The 14,313-nt window shown below is 43.8% G+C and overlaps 1 protein-coding gene across 2 annotated transcripts; it reads left to right on the top strand.

Moving 5' to 3' along the window:
* The first annotated feature begins 539 nt into the window (after positions 1-539).
* On the top strand, positions 540-6,374 carry LOC135505057 (NEDD8-activating enzyme E1 regulatory subunit-like). 2 transcript variants are annotated; one of them, XM_064924108.1, is made up of 20 exons: positions 540-653; positions 1,124-1,227; positions 1,345-1,405; positions 1,517-1,547; positions 1,650-1,721; positions 2,053-2,132; positions 2,302-2,411; positions 2,526-2,635; positions 2,742-2,804; positions 2,899-2,962; positions 3,102-3,193; positions 3,355-3,414; positions 3,527-3,660; positions 3,992-4,067; positions 4,246-4,285; positions 4,503-4,589; positions 4,718-4,810; positions 4,949-5,063; positions 5,278-5,327; positions 5,462-6,374. In XM_064924108.1, the coding sequence occupies exons 1-20, from the start codon at positions 604-606 to the stop codon at positions 5,569-5,571; spliced, it is 1,602 nt and encodes a 533-aa protein (XP_064780180.1). In that variant the 5' UTR covers positions 540-603; the 3' UTR covers positions 5,572-6,374. The 2 variants fall into 2 exon arrangements, with proteins under 2 accessions (XP_064780180.1, XP_064780170.1); XM_064924098.1 differs by having other exon boundaries at positions 4,949-5,072.
* The last annotated feature ends 7,939 nt before the right edge of the window (positions 6,375-14,313 follow it).

Here is a 14,313-nt window from a genome sequence, read left to right as displayed (position 1 = left end):
TGTTTTTACGCACGACACAATGCGGAATGCATTGTGGTATATTGGCAATATATCTCAAATTCCCGAGGTTCCTTATCGCTATTATAAACTGGTAACCAACGTAATTAGAGCAGTGACAATAAATGTTATGTCATACCCGTGGTATGTCTGATATACCATAGCTGTCAGCTAATCAACATTCAGGGCTCGGAACCACCCAGTTTATAATCATGATTATATAACCAAGATTTTAAAAAGTTGCATCTAAGTGAACACATCTTATTATAACATGTCATTCAAAATGTATTAACAAAGTCAAGGTATAATTGTTTTTCCCAAACCAGCCAAAAAATGATGGCACCGTGCAGCACCCATATTATAAGTGTTGTAAATCAAATTCCTTGATTAGGTTGAATGGTTGGTGGCAACTGTGGCAGAAATAATTAATAACATTTTGCGCAGGTTTGAATCGATTGAATACTCTCTATTACTCCATCTGGTGGTCAACTGTAGTTAAATCGAAAGTGCAGCTCTGAATTTACAACTGCGTTCACCCACTTGTCTCTATCGAATCAGCGAATAGAGCTATCAAATTAACCGGTGGGATTCTTCTCCAAGCGGACCATGGCAGCGACTAAAACTGCTAAAGAGCAAAAATACGATAGACAATTGAGGTATGTAAGGATAGAAATAATGTGCAAATTGTACAATTATTTGTTAAACGTATATCGTTGCACGATTTAGATATATATCCACTGACAAACTGCAGCTAGCTAACGTAGCAAGCCCAGTAACGTTAACTCTTTATGCTTGTCTATTCTCTTGGGCTAACGTAAATCGGCCAGCTAGCGAACTATCATACTTTACAATTATAATAGCTAGCTACTGTAGCTAGTCTTCACTGATATACCAGCTAGCTAGCTGTACTATTACAGTCAGCTGGTAGCTATCTGCTAGTTAGCTTCTAGCCTCGTCATTTACTATCAACAACACCAGCCAGGATTGGTGTCGTTTACTGACTGAATCTCAAAAAGGTTTCCTTGTTCTCATCTATTTATCATACCAGATGAGATAACAGCTAAATAACAAGGCATTGGAGATTGGCAACATGGTCGTTGACATGATGGCCTGTTATCCATTTCAGATTGTGGGGCGACCATGGCCAAGAAGAACTTGAAAATGCACACGTATGCCTGATCAATTCCACTGCATCCGGGACTGAAATACTCAAGAACCTTGTGCTTCCAGGTAAATATTTCAATATTTGATTCTAGAAAATACCGATGACCAGGAGTGGAAAACACTGCTCTAAGGGAATGCACCATGATAGGCTAGCCTACCTAAACTAGTTGCTCTCTTCATCAGGCATTGGAGCATTCACTATTGTCGATGGACACAAAGTCTCCGGGGAAGACGTCGGGAATAAGTAAGAAAGTGATAGGCTTAGTGTTATCACGTCATTGATGCGCTTTTGATCTTAAAATGTTTTCTACAATATACTGTCTTCACCTTCAATTAACTTTTCTTTTCTACTCAGCTTTTTTCTTAGCAACAACAGCATAGGAAGGGTAAGCGATTATAACCTAATGATATTCTACTCTATCAATATCTAAGCTCTACCTGCATGCATAATGTCATAACAAGTCATCTGGGATGATGTGGTTTTCCAGAATCGTGCCCAGGCTGCCACAGAGCTGCTACAGGAGCTGAACACTGATGTATCTGGCAACTTTGTGGAGGAGGTTTGTTTTCAACTATGAGCAGTTCAGCAGTTCTCCATGAAGAGGGCTGTTACAGCTTTCCCTGGCACAGATTTTGTCTTATTGTCAGAAAAACAAAAGCCTAGATTTGACTTTAGGATCCTCAGGGTATTGCGTTAGATCTGTGTTAATTCCAATCCAGGTGTGACTTCAACGCTGCACCAGTTCAGTAGCCGTTGATGTCTCTCTGTCCACAAAGTGCACGTTGATTGTATTGATTGCTGAGTGTTCTATAACAAGCAGGGCACTTATAGCAGATACAAGTCTTGTTTGTTTGTCTTATTGTGATCTGGTCTTTCATTTTCCTTTATAGAGCCCAGACAAGCTCTTGGACAACGACCCAGACTTCTTCCACAGGTTTACCCTGGTGATTGGTGTCCAGCTGCCAGAAAGGTGTGATTCATCCTCCTATTCCTACACATTTATCTATCGACATATCGATATCGACAGACATACAATATAAAGATTTTTATTTGATATTTATGATAGTCTTACAAAGTAACATCAAGTATGAAAACATTCTCTTGTCATGTAAATATGTTTTGTTTTTTTATTTTCCCAGCACTTGTTTGAGACTGGGGTCGGTGTTGTGGAATGCAAACATACCTTTCCTGGTGTGTAGAACGTATGGCCTCGTCGGTTACATGAGGCTCGTAGTGAAGGAGCACACAGGTATAGTACACCTTGTGAGTCATGCGTGTATTGCTGAATCTGTAGTAATGGTGACAAGCACTGTGTTCTCTTGCAGTTAATCTCAAACAAGTTGTTTGCGATCACTCCCTCTAGTGATTGAGTCTCATCCAGACAATGCCTTGGAAGACCTGAGGCTTGACCAACCTTTTGCAGAACTCAAGAGCCACATCCAGTCCTACGACTTGGAGGGAATGGGGAAGAAGGTGTGTTTGGGCTATCGTCCATGTTTGTTTGCCGTTTTCTTTAGGCCACTGTTGCAATTTGGTCCTCCCTGGTTCATGTATTTTCTTATGCTCTTGTGTTCTGCAGGATCACGGTCATACACCATGGATCATCATTGTTGCCAAATACCTAGAAAAGTGGTTCAGTGAGGTAATACTTCTGTGACCAACAATCAAAGGCACATTCTACAGCACCCTATGATGTACAAGAGCGCTGACAAAGAATACATCATTTTTTTTCCTAGCACAATTTTCAGTTACCGAAGAACTACAAAGAGAAGGAGGCCTTCAAACAGCTTATTCGGCAAGGTATTTCACTTGACATATTTTTCTTGACTTTATTTGTCATTTACATTTTCACCTCCATTTTAGTTGTCTACAGACACTATCTTATCCAGATTATGCCTCTGTAAATGGTTTGTGCTCTCATGATACTTGGTTTCTTTAGGAATCCTGAAGAATGAGAAGGGAACTCCCGAGAATGAGGAGAACTTTGAGGAGGCCATCAAGAACGTCAACACAGCTCTTAACCCAACCAAGGTGGCTCTTCTCATACCTCACCCATAACCCCTCCCACACACACACACACACACACACACACTCATTTCAGCCGTATTATGTTAATCCGTGCTGCTGGTTGCATGAGACCACTGGAAGTTGCTACTCTGTCAACTTTTCTAACTCCTCTCACATCTCTGTAGATTTCGAGCGGCGTTGACGACCTCTTCAATGGAGAGCAATGCAATGCCATTACATCACAGGTTACTCAAAACATGACACGTCTACTCAGGCCATGATTGAAGCGTCCTGTGAATGATTTATTTGTACGTTTAATACGTGGCTGACTGTTCTGTCTTTCTCTGCTATACGCAGACTCCAGCCTTCTGGGTGATGACGCGAGCAGTGAGGGAGTTTGTGCAGAACGACGGCGGCGGAAACCTACCTGTACGTGGCTCCATTCCAGACATGATTGCGGACTCAGAGAAGTTCATCAACCTCCAGAATGTGTAGGGAGTGATGATTATATTATTCATGTATATAGCAAGTAGCCAGCCACCGATTTTTTTTCATTTTAAAAAGTCAATTATTTGCTTTGGGTTAATAGCGAGCACAGGTCAATGCTTTTGAGTTGGGGCATGTCGTGGAGAGGACAGTCATTGCATAATAAACCAATGTTCATAGCTAAATGGTAAAATTGTATGTGCCTAACCATATGACGCTGCGATTCCCACTGTTTACGATTGACTGGGCCTTAACCTTATTTCCACGAGGTATGCTTTTTGCTGGCATAATCATCATAGTTCTGACCTAGGCATTAATGCAGGTATATGTTTTCAGTTATAGAGAGAAGGCAATGCAAGATGCTTCTGTCGTGTCTAAGCATGTAGAGTCTCTCCTGCAGTCTGTTGGAAAGGTATGTGGACCTTTATTCTGCAGTCTCGGGGATATTTCATCTCATTTAATGTCAAAAACGCATCGCGTAACTCCTGCAGTAGTGCTGCATTAGTATCAACATTTTATTATCTTTTTGATAGATTGTAAAATAAGGTTTGATTTCTTGATTTTCTTCATCTTTTTTTCCCTTGCCAAAGCCCTCAGAGAGCATATCTGAGCAGGACATCAAACTATTCTGTGAGTATTCTGACAAGCACACAAACAATCATATATAACGTGAAGAGGACGTGTAATATGGCAGGAATGTAAATTGAATACTTAACTCATTGAACAATAACTCAAAGCGTCATGTTTGCCATACAATAGTGTGGCTGCACTTTGATGAACCCATGATGAAAGGGAACACTGCAGTAGGTTGAGCCCTCGTGCCTGTGCTGTGTGTTTCGGTCTGCAGGCAAGAACGCTGCCTTCCTGAGGGTGGTGCGCTGCAGGTCTCTGGCTGAAGAATACAGCGTGGAGACGGTCAATAAAGATGCGATCAGTAAGTCCAACACCGTGCAGACTCCCTCCTTGATTTGGCCTTTTTGTTTCGCTTTTGCGTCCCTTTTTAAAACAAATAATGTGTGTTGATTAGTGTGTACTAAGATGCTGCTCTCTCTCACTCCTCAGCCTGCTCCATGGATGGTGCAGATGGGGAGATGGTGTTGTACCTTATGTTGCGCTCTGTGGACCGTTTCTATCAGCAGCACTCCCGCTACCCAGGTACGGCTCGGCTGGCGTAGCTCTGCCCCCTCAACACAACAGTTTTGTCACACCACAGCAGAACGAAACGGTGTTCTGCCATGTTAACCTGCCCATCTCCAGACAGGTGATATGTTTTTTCCTCTCTTTTTTTTGAAGGTGTCTACAATTACCAAGTAGAAGAAGACATTAGCAAGTTGAAGCTCTGTGTGAACAGCCTTCTGCAGGAGTACGGCCTCAACGTCAGTGTGAAGGATGACTACATCCACGAGTTGTACGTTTTGTGCGTAGTGTCCAGTCAGCTGTTCTGTGCAGAGATGATGGTCGTTTTAACAATTCATGAGACATACAGCCCACTGCAAAACCTCACTACAGTTTTTGTGTTTCATAGTTGTAATTTTGCCGCAGTATTTCCATGAACTGTAAAATGGCTATAAGAGGAACATGATTTAATAATCTACATGTCATTTCACTTTGCTCTTCGACAGCTGTCGCTACGGTGCTGCTGAGCCACACACAGTGGCATCTTTTTTGGGAGGTGAGTTCTACAGGACTTGGATCCTATTATGGTCTAGGATCCTCATGCTATTCTGTTATGGGTAAACATTTTTGTTTTCTTGGGAGTTGGAGCAAATGTACCGTGTTCAATATGCTTTCAATGCGTTTCCTTAGGATCTGCTGCACAAGAGGCCATCAAACTCATCACTCGTCAGTTTGTTCCCTTCAACAACACGTTCATCTACAACGCCATGTCCCAGACAACTGCCACGTTTCAGCTGTAGAAAGCTATTTTCCTCCTCAATGACATGCACTTAACCCCTCTGTAAAATATAATGAATGGAATGTTGCAGTGTAGTAGCAGCGATAACTGAAAGTTTGGGTAGATGGAGCATTTTGCTCGTACTGTACGTTTCCACACATTATGTTGTGATAAACTGAACGACTGTTTCCGATATACTTTTCAATGTTCGTGTCCTGGCTGTTTTTACTGTTTGTTCACACGTTGTTGCACTTATTAGGGCATCAAACATTTTATTTTTTTATTTTTTATCTGCCAAAATCAAACTATTCAAGAAATGTCCTGGGGTTTGAATTATTTCCTCTAAAGATAACCTGCACTACACAGGCAATGACATTTGGAGGTAAATACATGTGGTGTATATTAGACCCCCCCCCATCATGTGAGCTTCATGTTAAACAAGCAAAATTTCCACCCTAATTTGACCATGATTGTGTACAATTGCCAACACATTGGCCCTCATGGCCTGATGGTGATATAAACTGTGAAAGAAAATCGGTACCCGTTGACTGGTAGAATAACCCCAACATGACACAAGTGTCTCTAGATGTAAAAAAAAAAAAAAAAAAAAAAATCACTAGGCTGTGTAATATATTGTTGGTTTGGTTCCTCTCCCAGTTCAGACTATAGAGTGTATGTGTGTGGAGTGGTGTTGGTCACAAAATGCAGTGTGTGTTCTGTGGTGAGCAGGCACTCTGCTGACTCCACACTTGGACCAGAAAGTCACCATAAAGATGTCTTGGACTATGGCTGCCCCCCCCTAATGAATAAAAACGCTCTGTATTTTGTTGTGGTACATAAATGCCTGCACAGTTCGTGATAGGAAAAAGTGAGACATTGGTGTAATATCATTCCGATTACATTCAGTAGAGGGCGCTCTTTCCCATGTTTGCAGGGTGAACATGTTAGGGTAGGCACACTCAGGATAATTGTGTTGAGTGAATAATTCCTGAATGCTGACGATATAGCTCACGCTGTACCAGACATCATTAGCTATAAGACGTTAATGAGAAGCCTGCCTCAACCAGTTATGTTGATTAGTCACTATGTTCTTGTTCAATGTCCCAGTCTCTGGAAACATTGCTGCTGCTCAGTAACATTGAGAATAATTATGGCCACTTCATTGCCTACATATGATCTGATTTGTGTTGCAGCCAGCCAAGGCCCTATAACGGCAGAGTCTGTATACTGAAGGCCACTGTTACGTAATTGTGGGCTGCTTTTGAGTATGCGTTGGTTGGTTGGTTGCTTAGAGGGCACTGACATGTTTTTCATTTGTTGTGTTTTTGCCTGCAGGATTTAGCTGAGTGGAAATTTGCCCTCTGCAGATTTTTTTCCTTGTACGACCCCCGCCTCCTTCCTGAGGAGGACGGTGCAGATCACGGTGTTTGAGCGGCCTGCCAAAATGTACTTAGGCCATTTCCCAAACAGAAAGTTTCATCTTCTAAGATGATTGTGTTTGGAATGCCAGTTTTATTTAACCAGGCCTGAATCTAATCTACACGCACAGTTGGGGTTGGACTGCATGGGCTCTCGGCAGGAAGCAGGAGCACTAAGGGTTACTTTCTGACCTTCACCGCTCCATCTGTGGATGGGACAGACTGTTTGTAAAATGGCTTGGCTCCAACTCTAACTCCAGAGACTATTTTTGTCTCTTCTAATCCTGACATTTTGGGATATTTCAATGTTGCGATTTTATCTCATCTCTTCATCTGAGTTGCTAATCGCCTGTCCAATAAGGCCATGTGTCTCGAGTACAATTTTATGATTTGTTTTATTTTATCTCACCCGGGTTTCATGTCACTTGCCAATCTTCCCCGGGCTACGCAGCTCGGCTGTATAATCTGCCACGCCGCTGATGTGATGTCTCTGGCAGTTTATCTCTCTTCAAGGACCTGTTTCCCAGCTCCGGTGACCACATGAGCCCAGCTGAGAACATCAGTCAAACCTAGCTGGTGTGTCCAGCGCTCTGCACAGCTGTGTCAACACGCCCGTATGGCGGTGGAGACCATTTCAAACACACAGAGATGGCTTCAACTGCCTTTTGCATGCTCGTTGAGCGGCCTTTGTCGGGGCCCGCCAGTTGCTTGTGTCTTGATGGGTTGGCGCATTGGGACAGCCTGTACTAGAATTAAACACAGACCTGATCCATGTACAAGATGGTGCCATTGTGAAACATTTGGTCTTAGTTACACAACAATGTGACATGATGTGTGCTTGATTTAATCGTCCTGTCTTTACTGTCACCATGGGTGGCAAAGGGAAGCCGTGTACGTCTCCGGCATTTTTCCTCAATGTGCAACTGCAATGTAAGAAGTATTGTTTGAGGGTTGTGCGTTATGGTAAACCTTTGCGGAGGGTACTGGCTTGCCAAACGCCAATTCATGTTCCAAATAGCCTTTGAACACGACATGATTAATATGTTTTATCCTACTGTCATATCATCATACTAATATCGATTGAATGAATTGATTTTAGAGATTGAAATATTTGGAAAAGCCAGGTAAATGACTAAAACAAAGTAACATGTTTTCCCTCCACTGTCCTCATCGAATGGCGCGTGTTATTTTTTTCATTTGGATTGTTCTATTGGAACAGGACATCAATGGAGCAGTAGTCATGTCTCCCACCTACCCCATGGATAGAATATAACTGCAGGACAGCAGCTAGTGTTCATTAATATGGATGACCGTACGCAATAGCTCTCAGGACACAGTTACACAGAGGACAAAACTACCAAACCCCTCCCTCAGACGCAGAGCTTTCTTATCTGACACCAACTAAGGGAATCCAGACTAAAAGGCTGGAGAAATCTTAACTCCAGTCAGACCAGTGTGACCCAGTTGATGACAAATGGACTGGGGCAATGTGTTTTATGATCTTCAACAGACCATTGCATAATAATATACTGGATTTACAGTTTAAAGAGACTGTAACTCCATATCACTGCTATGGCTAACCATCCAAACAAACATTCTACCATGAAACTGTGGGAACTGGGAATTATATCAGCGGTAGAAACAGGTGGTAGGATGAAGGTAATGCCAATTTTATGAGTAGTTCCCTTAAAATAAAATGGTGTTCGTCGCATGCTTCGCAAACAACAGGTGTAGTTTGACAGTGAAATGCCCTTCCCAACAATGCGAGAGAAAGAAAATATAGAAATAACAGAAAAATAAAACGCGTAATAATAAATACACAATGAGTAACAATAACTTATATATGAAAGAGGTACCAGTACCGAATCAATGTGTAGTGGTACATGGAAATTGATGTAGATATGCACATATAACTGTAAAGTGACACATAATAAACAGTAGCAGCAGAGCATGTGATGAGTCAAAAACATTAGTGAAAAAGGTTCCATGCAGATAGTCCAGGTAGCTGTTTGGTTAACTATTTAGCAGTCTTATGGCTTGGGGGTCGAAGCTTTTCAGGGTCCTGTTGGCTCCAGACCTAGTGAATCAGTACCACTTGCAGAGAGAACAGTCAATGACTTGGGTGGCTAGAGTCTTTGAACATTTTTAGGGCCTTCCTCTGACACCGCCTGGTATAGAGGTCCTGGAAGGCAGGGAGCTCGGCCCCAGTGATGTACTGGGCTGTATGCATTACCCTCTGTAGCACCTTGCAGTCGGATGCCAAGCAGTTGCAATACCAAGCAGTGATGCCCTCCAGTCAAGATGCTCTCAAAGGTGCAGCTGTATAATTTTGAGGATCTGATGGCCCATGCCAAATCTTTTCAACCTCCTGAGAGGGAAAAGGTGTTGTTGTGGCCTCTTCACAACTGTGTTGGTGTGTGTGGACCATAATAGGTCCATAATGATGTGGACACCGAGGAACTTGAAGCTTTTGACCCGCTCCACTACAGCCCCGTCGATGTGAATGGGGGCATGCTTGGTCCTCTGTTTCCTGTTGTCCACGATCAGTTCCTTTGTCTTGTTGACATTAAGGGAGAGGTTGTTGTCCTGGCACCACACTGCCAGGTGTCTGACCACCACTCTATAGGCTGTTGCATTGTCATCGGTGATCAGGCCTACCACAGTAGTGTCAAACATAATGATGGTGTTGGAGTTGTGCGCGGCCACGCAGTCGTGGGTGAACAGGGAGTACAGGAGGGGACCAAGCACGCAACCCTGATGGGCCCCCATGTTGAGAATCAGTGTGGCAGATGTGTTGTTGCCTACTCTCACCACCTGGGGGTGGCCCGTTAGGAAGTCCAGTATCCATTTGTAGAGGAAGGTGTTCAGTCTCAGGGTCCTGTATGGCATTTGGTTGTTGAACGCTGAGCTGTAGTCAATGAACAGCATTCTCACGTAGGTGTTCCTCTTGTTCAGGTGACTGAGGGCAGTGTGGGGTGCTATAAAGATTGTGTCATCGGTGGATCTGTTGGGGCGGTATTCAAATTGGAGTGGGTCCAGGGTGTCTGGGATGATGGTGTTGATGTGAACCATGACCAGCCTTTCAAAGCATTTCGTGACTACAGATGTGAGCGCTACGGGGTGATGTTCATAAAGGCGTGCTCCGTAACTTTGGCAACTACTAAGTCTTTTTTAATGGGCTGGATGTGTCAATGTCTAGTTCATACATGCATCATCTATAATCTTACTATTTCAGCCACGGAAACCCTAGTTTGAAAGCAACTGTTTTTCTGGAAGCTATGCTGCGCCATTTCCACTACATTTTCCCCCAAGTGGGCCAGCCTCCTTGCAATTTGAGTTTAACCAATGAGCTTCAGCCCCTCGCCAATGAGTGACAGCTTGCAAGATGCACATAATGCACCTACAGCAGAGCAGAGATAGAGAGCAATGACGTGGTGCGCATATCTGCACGTATTACGCAATTTTCAGTGACCATTTTTGGCTCACGACTGCTACTTTCAGAACTTCTGGCTAAAAAGTATACAAAAGTACCAGAGAATCCCTTTAATGGAGTTGTGTCTGCTCTGATGCTTCCTGTAGAACACATGCACATCCTATGAAGCTGTACTGATTAAATAGACACAACCTCTGGCACGTTTCCCATAGATTCATCCTCCTTCAGAGGTGAAACGTTGAGAAGGTATTCGGAGGGTGAAGCCGCATCTCTGAGACTGAGACTCTGTTCCATCCTCTGCCTTTCTGGTGACACGAACAGCCACCCACCCACCCGCTCACTCACCATCCTACTCACCCTCCCACCCTCTTTTTTTTGCATGCACTATGCACACACACCCTCGCTCACACACATACATACTGTACACCCACACCCATCTGGCCTTGTACAGTCTGTCTATTCCATTCACGCTTTATCAAGGCTCCAGCATCCCATCCTGAGAGCAGCTTTATCTCCCGTCACAGGTGAGGCCGGACAATAGAGGAGTCCGCTGCTTTACTGTGGTCTGGTCGTTAATTCAAAAATCTCTCTGTGAATCAGAAACATTGACTCTGCAGAAAAGCTACTATGCCAGTGATGATTTGCTATATTATTTTATTCGAGAGAGAGAGAGAAGGGGGGTTCTGTTCTGCTGATCCCCGGTTATTATAACTTGGGATTTTGGATATTTGTCTGGCTTGGCTCCAGCGCTGTGCTCTCTTCCCTGGGGCCAGTATTTAAAACATGGCTGTTTGAGTAGAGCTCTCAGTTTGTTTACTGTAAGACTGCGGGGGATTTGGAAGTGTTAACCCTCACATGAGTCTTTCAGGGAGTTCAGAAAGAATTCTGTGGACTGATAGATGTGGATGTGTCGTTTATTCACAAAGAGGTACAAGTTCCATCAACGTCAGAAAGGTTCTAATGCCTCTGAGGCTGTATTTCACCCCAACGCTCAGCATATACTGCAGCTCCCAGACATGTTGTGGTGAGATCGTCAGTGTGTACGTTAGAGCCCATACTGAAAGTGAGTATGAAGATAGGCACTGTCCATGGTAACCCAGGCTTTATATGGTGGAAACACACAGTTTAACCTCCCTCTCCCAGGAGGAGTTTAGCCTGACAAATCAGGGCTCATGCACCTTTAACATTGTGGGAAAGCATGTGAGCCCCACCCAGTCCACCTGCCCCCTTACTAGGATGTGGTGATGAGGATAGACCGTTAGACTGTAGTGAAACAGTAAAAACACACAACATCGCCCAGCCCATGCAGGTACTCTACACTAACTCTCACCACTCGACCTCTGGGGAAGGAAGGGAAGAGACTGGCTGAACATCCACTTCTCTTCATTTCTGTTTTGCTAAGGGGTCTCGTAAAATGAGCACCCTTCACTTACATCAGATTTATTTCTGCTCTCTGCGTTAACTTGTTGTCCTTGAATCGAAAGAGAGTTGTGACGTAGTGAGTGGTGTGTCGTACATTTGCAGGCTCCAGTACAGCAGACTGATGCAACAGCAAACTAAATTTGGATTCTTAGTTTGTGTCATATGCAACATGGTTTCTTCCTGCCTCTTCCAGTCTCTCTGTCTGTCTGTCTAGCTAGAGCTCAGACAGTTCCCAGGTCTTCCTCCCCTTCAAACCCTCAGAGGGGCCTTCCAGACAGGCTCAGTCCCACAGGTCATGTGGTGGGTGTCGTGTTACACACACACACAGTCCATCCACAGGGCTCTCTCATCTCCTCCTGGTGCCACCAACATGTCTTATGCACATGACTGGAATGACTCCTTTAGTTTTAATCACATTTATTCTCAAACAAAACCACAGTGTGGAGACGAACACAGATCCTCTTATCTGAGAGAGATCATCTTATCCGAGAGAGAACATCTTGTCCGTGAGGTTCTTTAGTATTTTATATCATTTGCGATATGTTCTATACTGTATGTAACATCACAGAGAGACGTTTTAGGAGATACATGCCTTTAATAATATTAAAAGATGCGACTACAGTTTTGGACATTATCATTTTCTAAACATAAATTACTTGCAACCAATTTAACTCCTGTAAAACAGTACTATCGTTTACAGATTGTTTATCGTTTACAGATTGTTTACCCTATAGCTTATTTTCTACCACACGTTACCTCGAAGCCGTCTCATTCTAAAGTAAGACTGTGTCTACCATTTGCAGTCGCCTTACATAATGACTGTTCATTTATTTATTTATTTCCAGGCCTCGCAGTTACAGTCTCAGAGGTGTGGTGTATGTGTACCGGAGGAGGCCCGTGGGAGGAGGTATAAGAATCAATTGAATGGAATGAGGGGCCCCCGAGTGGCGCAGTGGTCTAAGGCGCCACTACAGCCTGGGGTTCGATCCGTGACCGGGAGCCCAATAGAGAGGCACACAATTAGCCCAGCGCCATCTGGGTTAGGAGAGGGTTTGGCCGGGGGGGCTTTCCCTGCCTCACCTCGCTTTAGCAACTCCTTGTGGCGGGCTGGGTGCAAGCTCCCGAGTGGAGCAGCGGTCTAAGGCACTACATCTCAGTGTTAGAGGTGTCACTACAGACCCTGGTTTGATCCCAGGCTGTATAACAACGGGTTGTGATCGGGAGTCCCATAGGGCGGCGCACAATTAGCCCAGCGCCATCCGGGCTGGGCTAATTTGGCCAGGGTAGGCCATCATTGTAAAATAAGAATTTGTTCTTAACTGACTTGCCTAGTTAAAGGTTAAATAAATAAAAATAGAAAAGCTGACCTCGGTAGCCAGTTGAACAGTGTTTCCTCTGACACATTGATGTGGATGACCTCCGGGTTAAGCAAGCAGTGCGTTAAGTAGGCAGCTAGGCGGGTCATGTTTCGAAGGCCGCATGTCTCGACCTTCGCCTCTCCCAAGCCCATTGAGGAGCTGCAGCGAATTAGCAACTTGGGAGAAAATGGGGTTAAAAAAACAATGCGTTTGACTCCGTTACATACATTCCATTCCAGCCATTACAATGAGCCGTCCTCCTATAGCGCATCCCACCAGCCTCCTCTGATGTATACATACTGTATATACAGGACAGGGTGTAAGAGGCCCTGATCCTGTTGGTGTAATGTATATATGGTATACTGTGGAACTGCATAAAGTACAGGTGAACATATACACAGTACAGTACAACTAGTTCTCCTCTCACCTGCTTTGTATGGGGGATTTGTTTGTGTGGGTTGGAGCACTGCTCAACGGGGTGTGTGTATGTGTGTGTGTGTTCTACTGCTGTGTTTATTTCGGTATATGTGTAAATGTTTTAATGTATATGTGTAAATGCCAGTGTTAAAAATGATTTTATTTTTGTACCTTTATTTAACTAGGAAGGGCTCATTGAGATTTGAAAATCTCTTTTTCAAGAGCGTCCTGGCCAAGAGGCAGCACCAAGTCATTACACAATTACGGACGGACAACATCAACAACTACAGGTAATCTAGTAAAAAAAAATAAAAAAATTCACAAGAGTATTTCAAAATCATAAAACAGCCAATTAAAAACATTGACAGATCAGCGAATCAGCCTCAAAATCCTTCATCAATGATTTAAAAACACCAATCGGGACAAGTTCTCCCAGTTTAAAAGTATTTTGTAAGGCGTTCCAAGTGTTGACGTGTTGTCTGTGTCTAGCGTGTCATTAACTCAGGAACCATATTATAACGACCCTCATAGACAGGTATGCGTGCCTGAGTCATAACATTATCTTATTGTTATCTAGTTATCTAGGTTTTGTGAAGTCCATCAAGCCCCCTGCTGTTTGCCCATCAAAGGAATGCCTGGAATGTTTCGGTGCCAGGCGTCCTAATGGTCGGTCGAACAGCGGGGGGCTGGGCACGGGTGATACAGTGCCTTGCGAA

Source organism: Oncorhynchus masou, chromosome 2, assembly GCF_036934945.1.
Source record: "Oncorhynchus masou masou isolate Uvic2021 chromosome 2, UVic_Omas_1.1, whole genome shotgun sequence".
NCBI classification, from domain to species: Eukaryota; Metazoa; Chordata; class Actinopteri; order Salmoniformes; family Salmonidae; genus Oncorhynchus; species Oncorhynchus masou.
The sequence above is the reverse complement of the archived record's forward strand: the minus strand, read 5'-3'. Positions and strand labels throughout refer to the sequence as shown.

Excerpts from the sequence above, each read along its gene's own strand:
- LOC135505057 (XM_064924098.1), top strand. The coding sequence starts at position 604 with ATGGCAGCGACTAAAACTGCTAAAGAGCAAAAATACGATAGACAATTG. Across the intron at positions 2,133-2,301 it reads GGTGTCCAGCTGCCAGAAAG|CACTTGTTTGAGACTGGGGT; the intron begins GTGTGATTCATC and ends TTATTTTCCCAG. Across the intron at positions 5,328-5,461 it reads AGTGGCATCTTTTTTGGGAG|GATCTGCTGCACAAGAGGCC; the intron begins GTGAGTTCTACA and ends GCGTTTCCTTAG.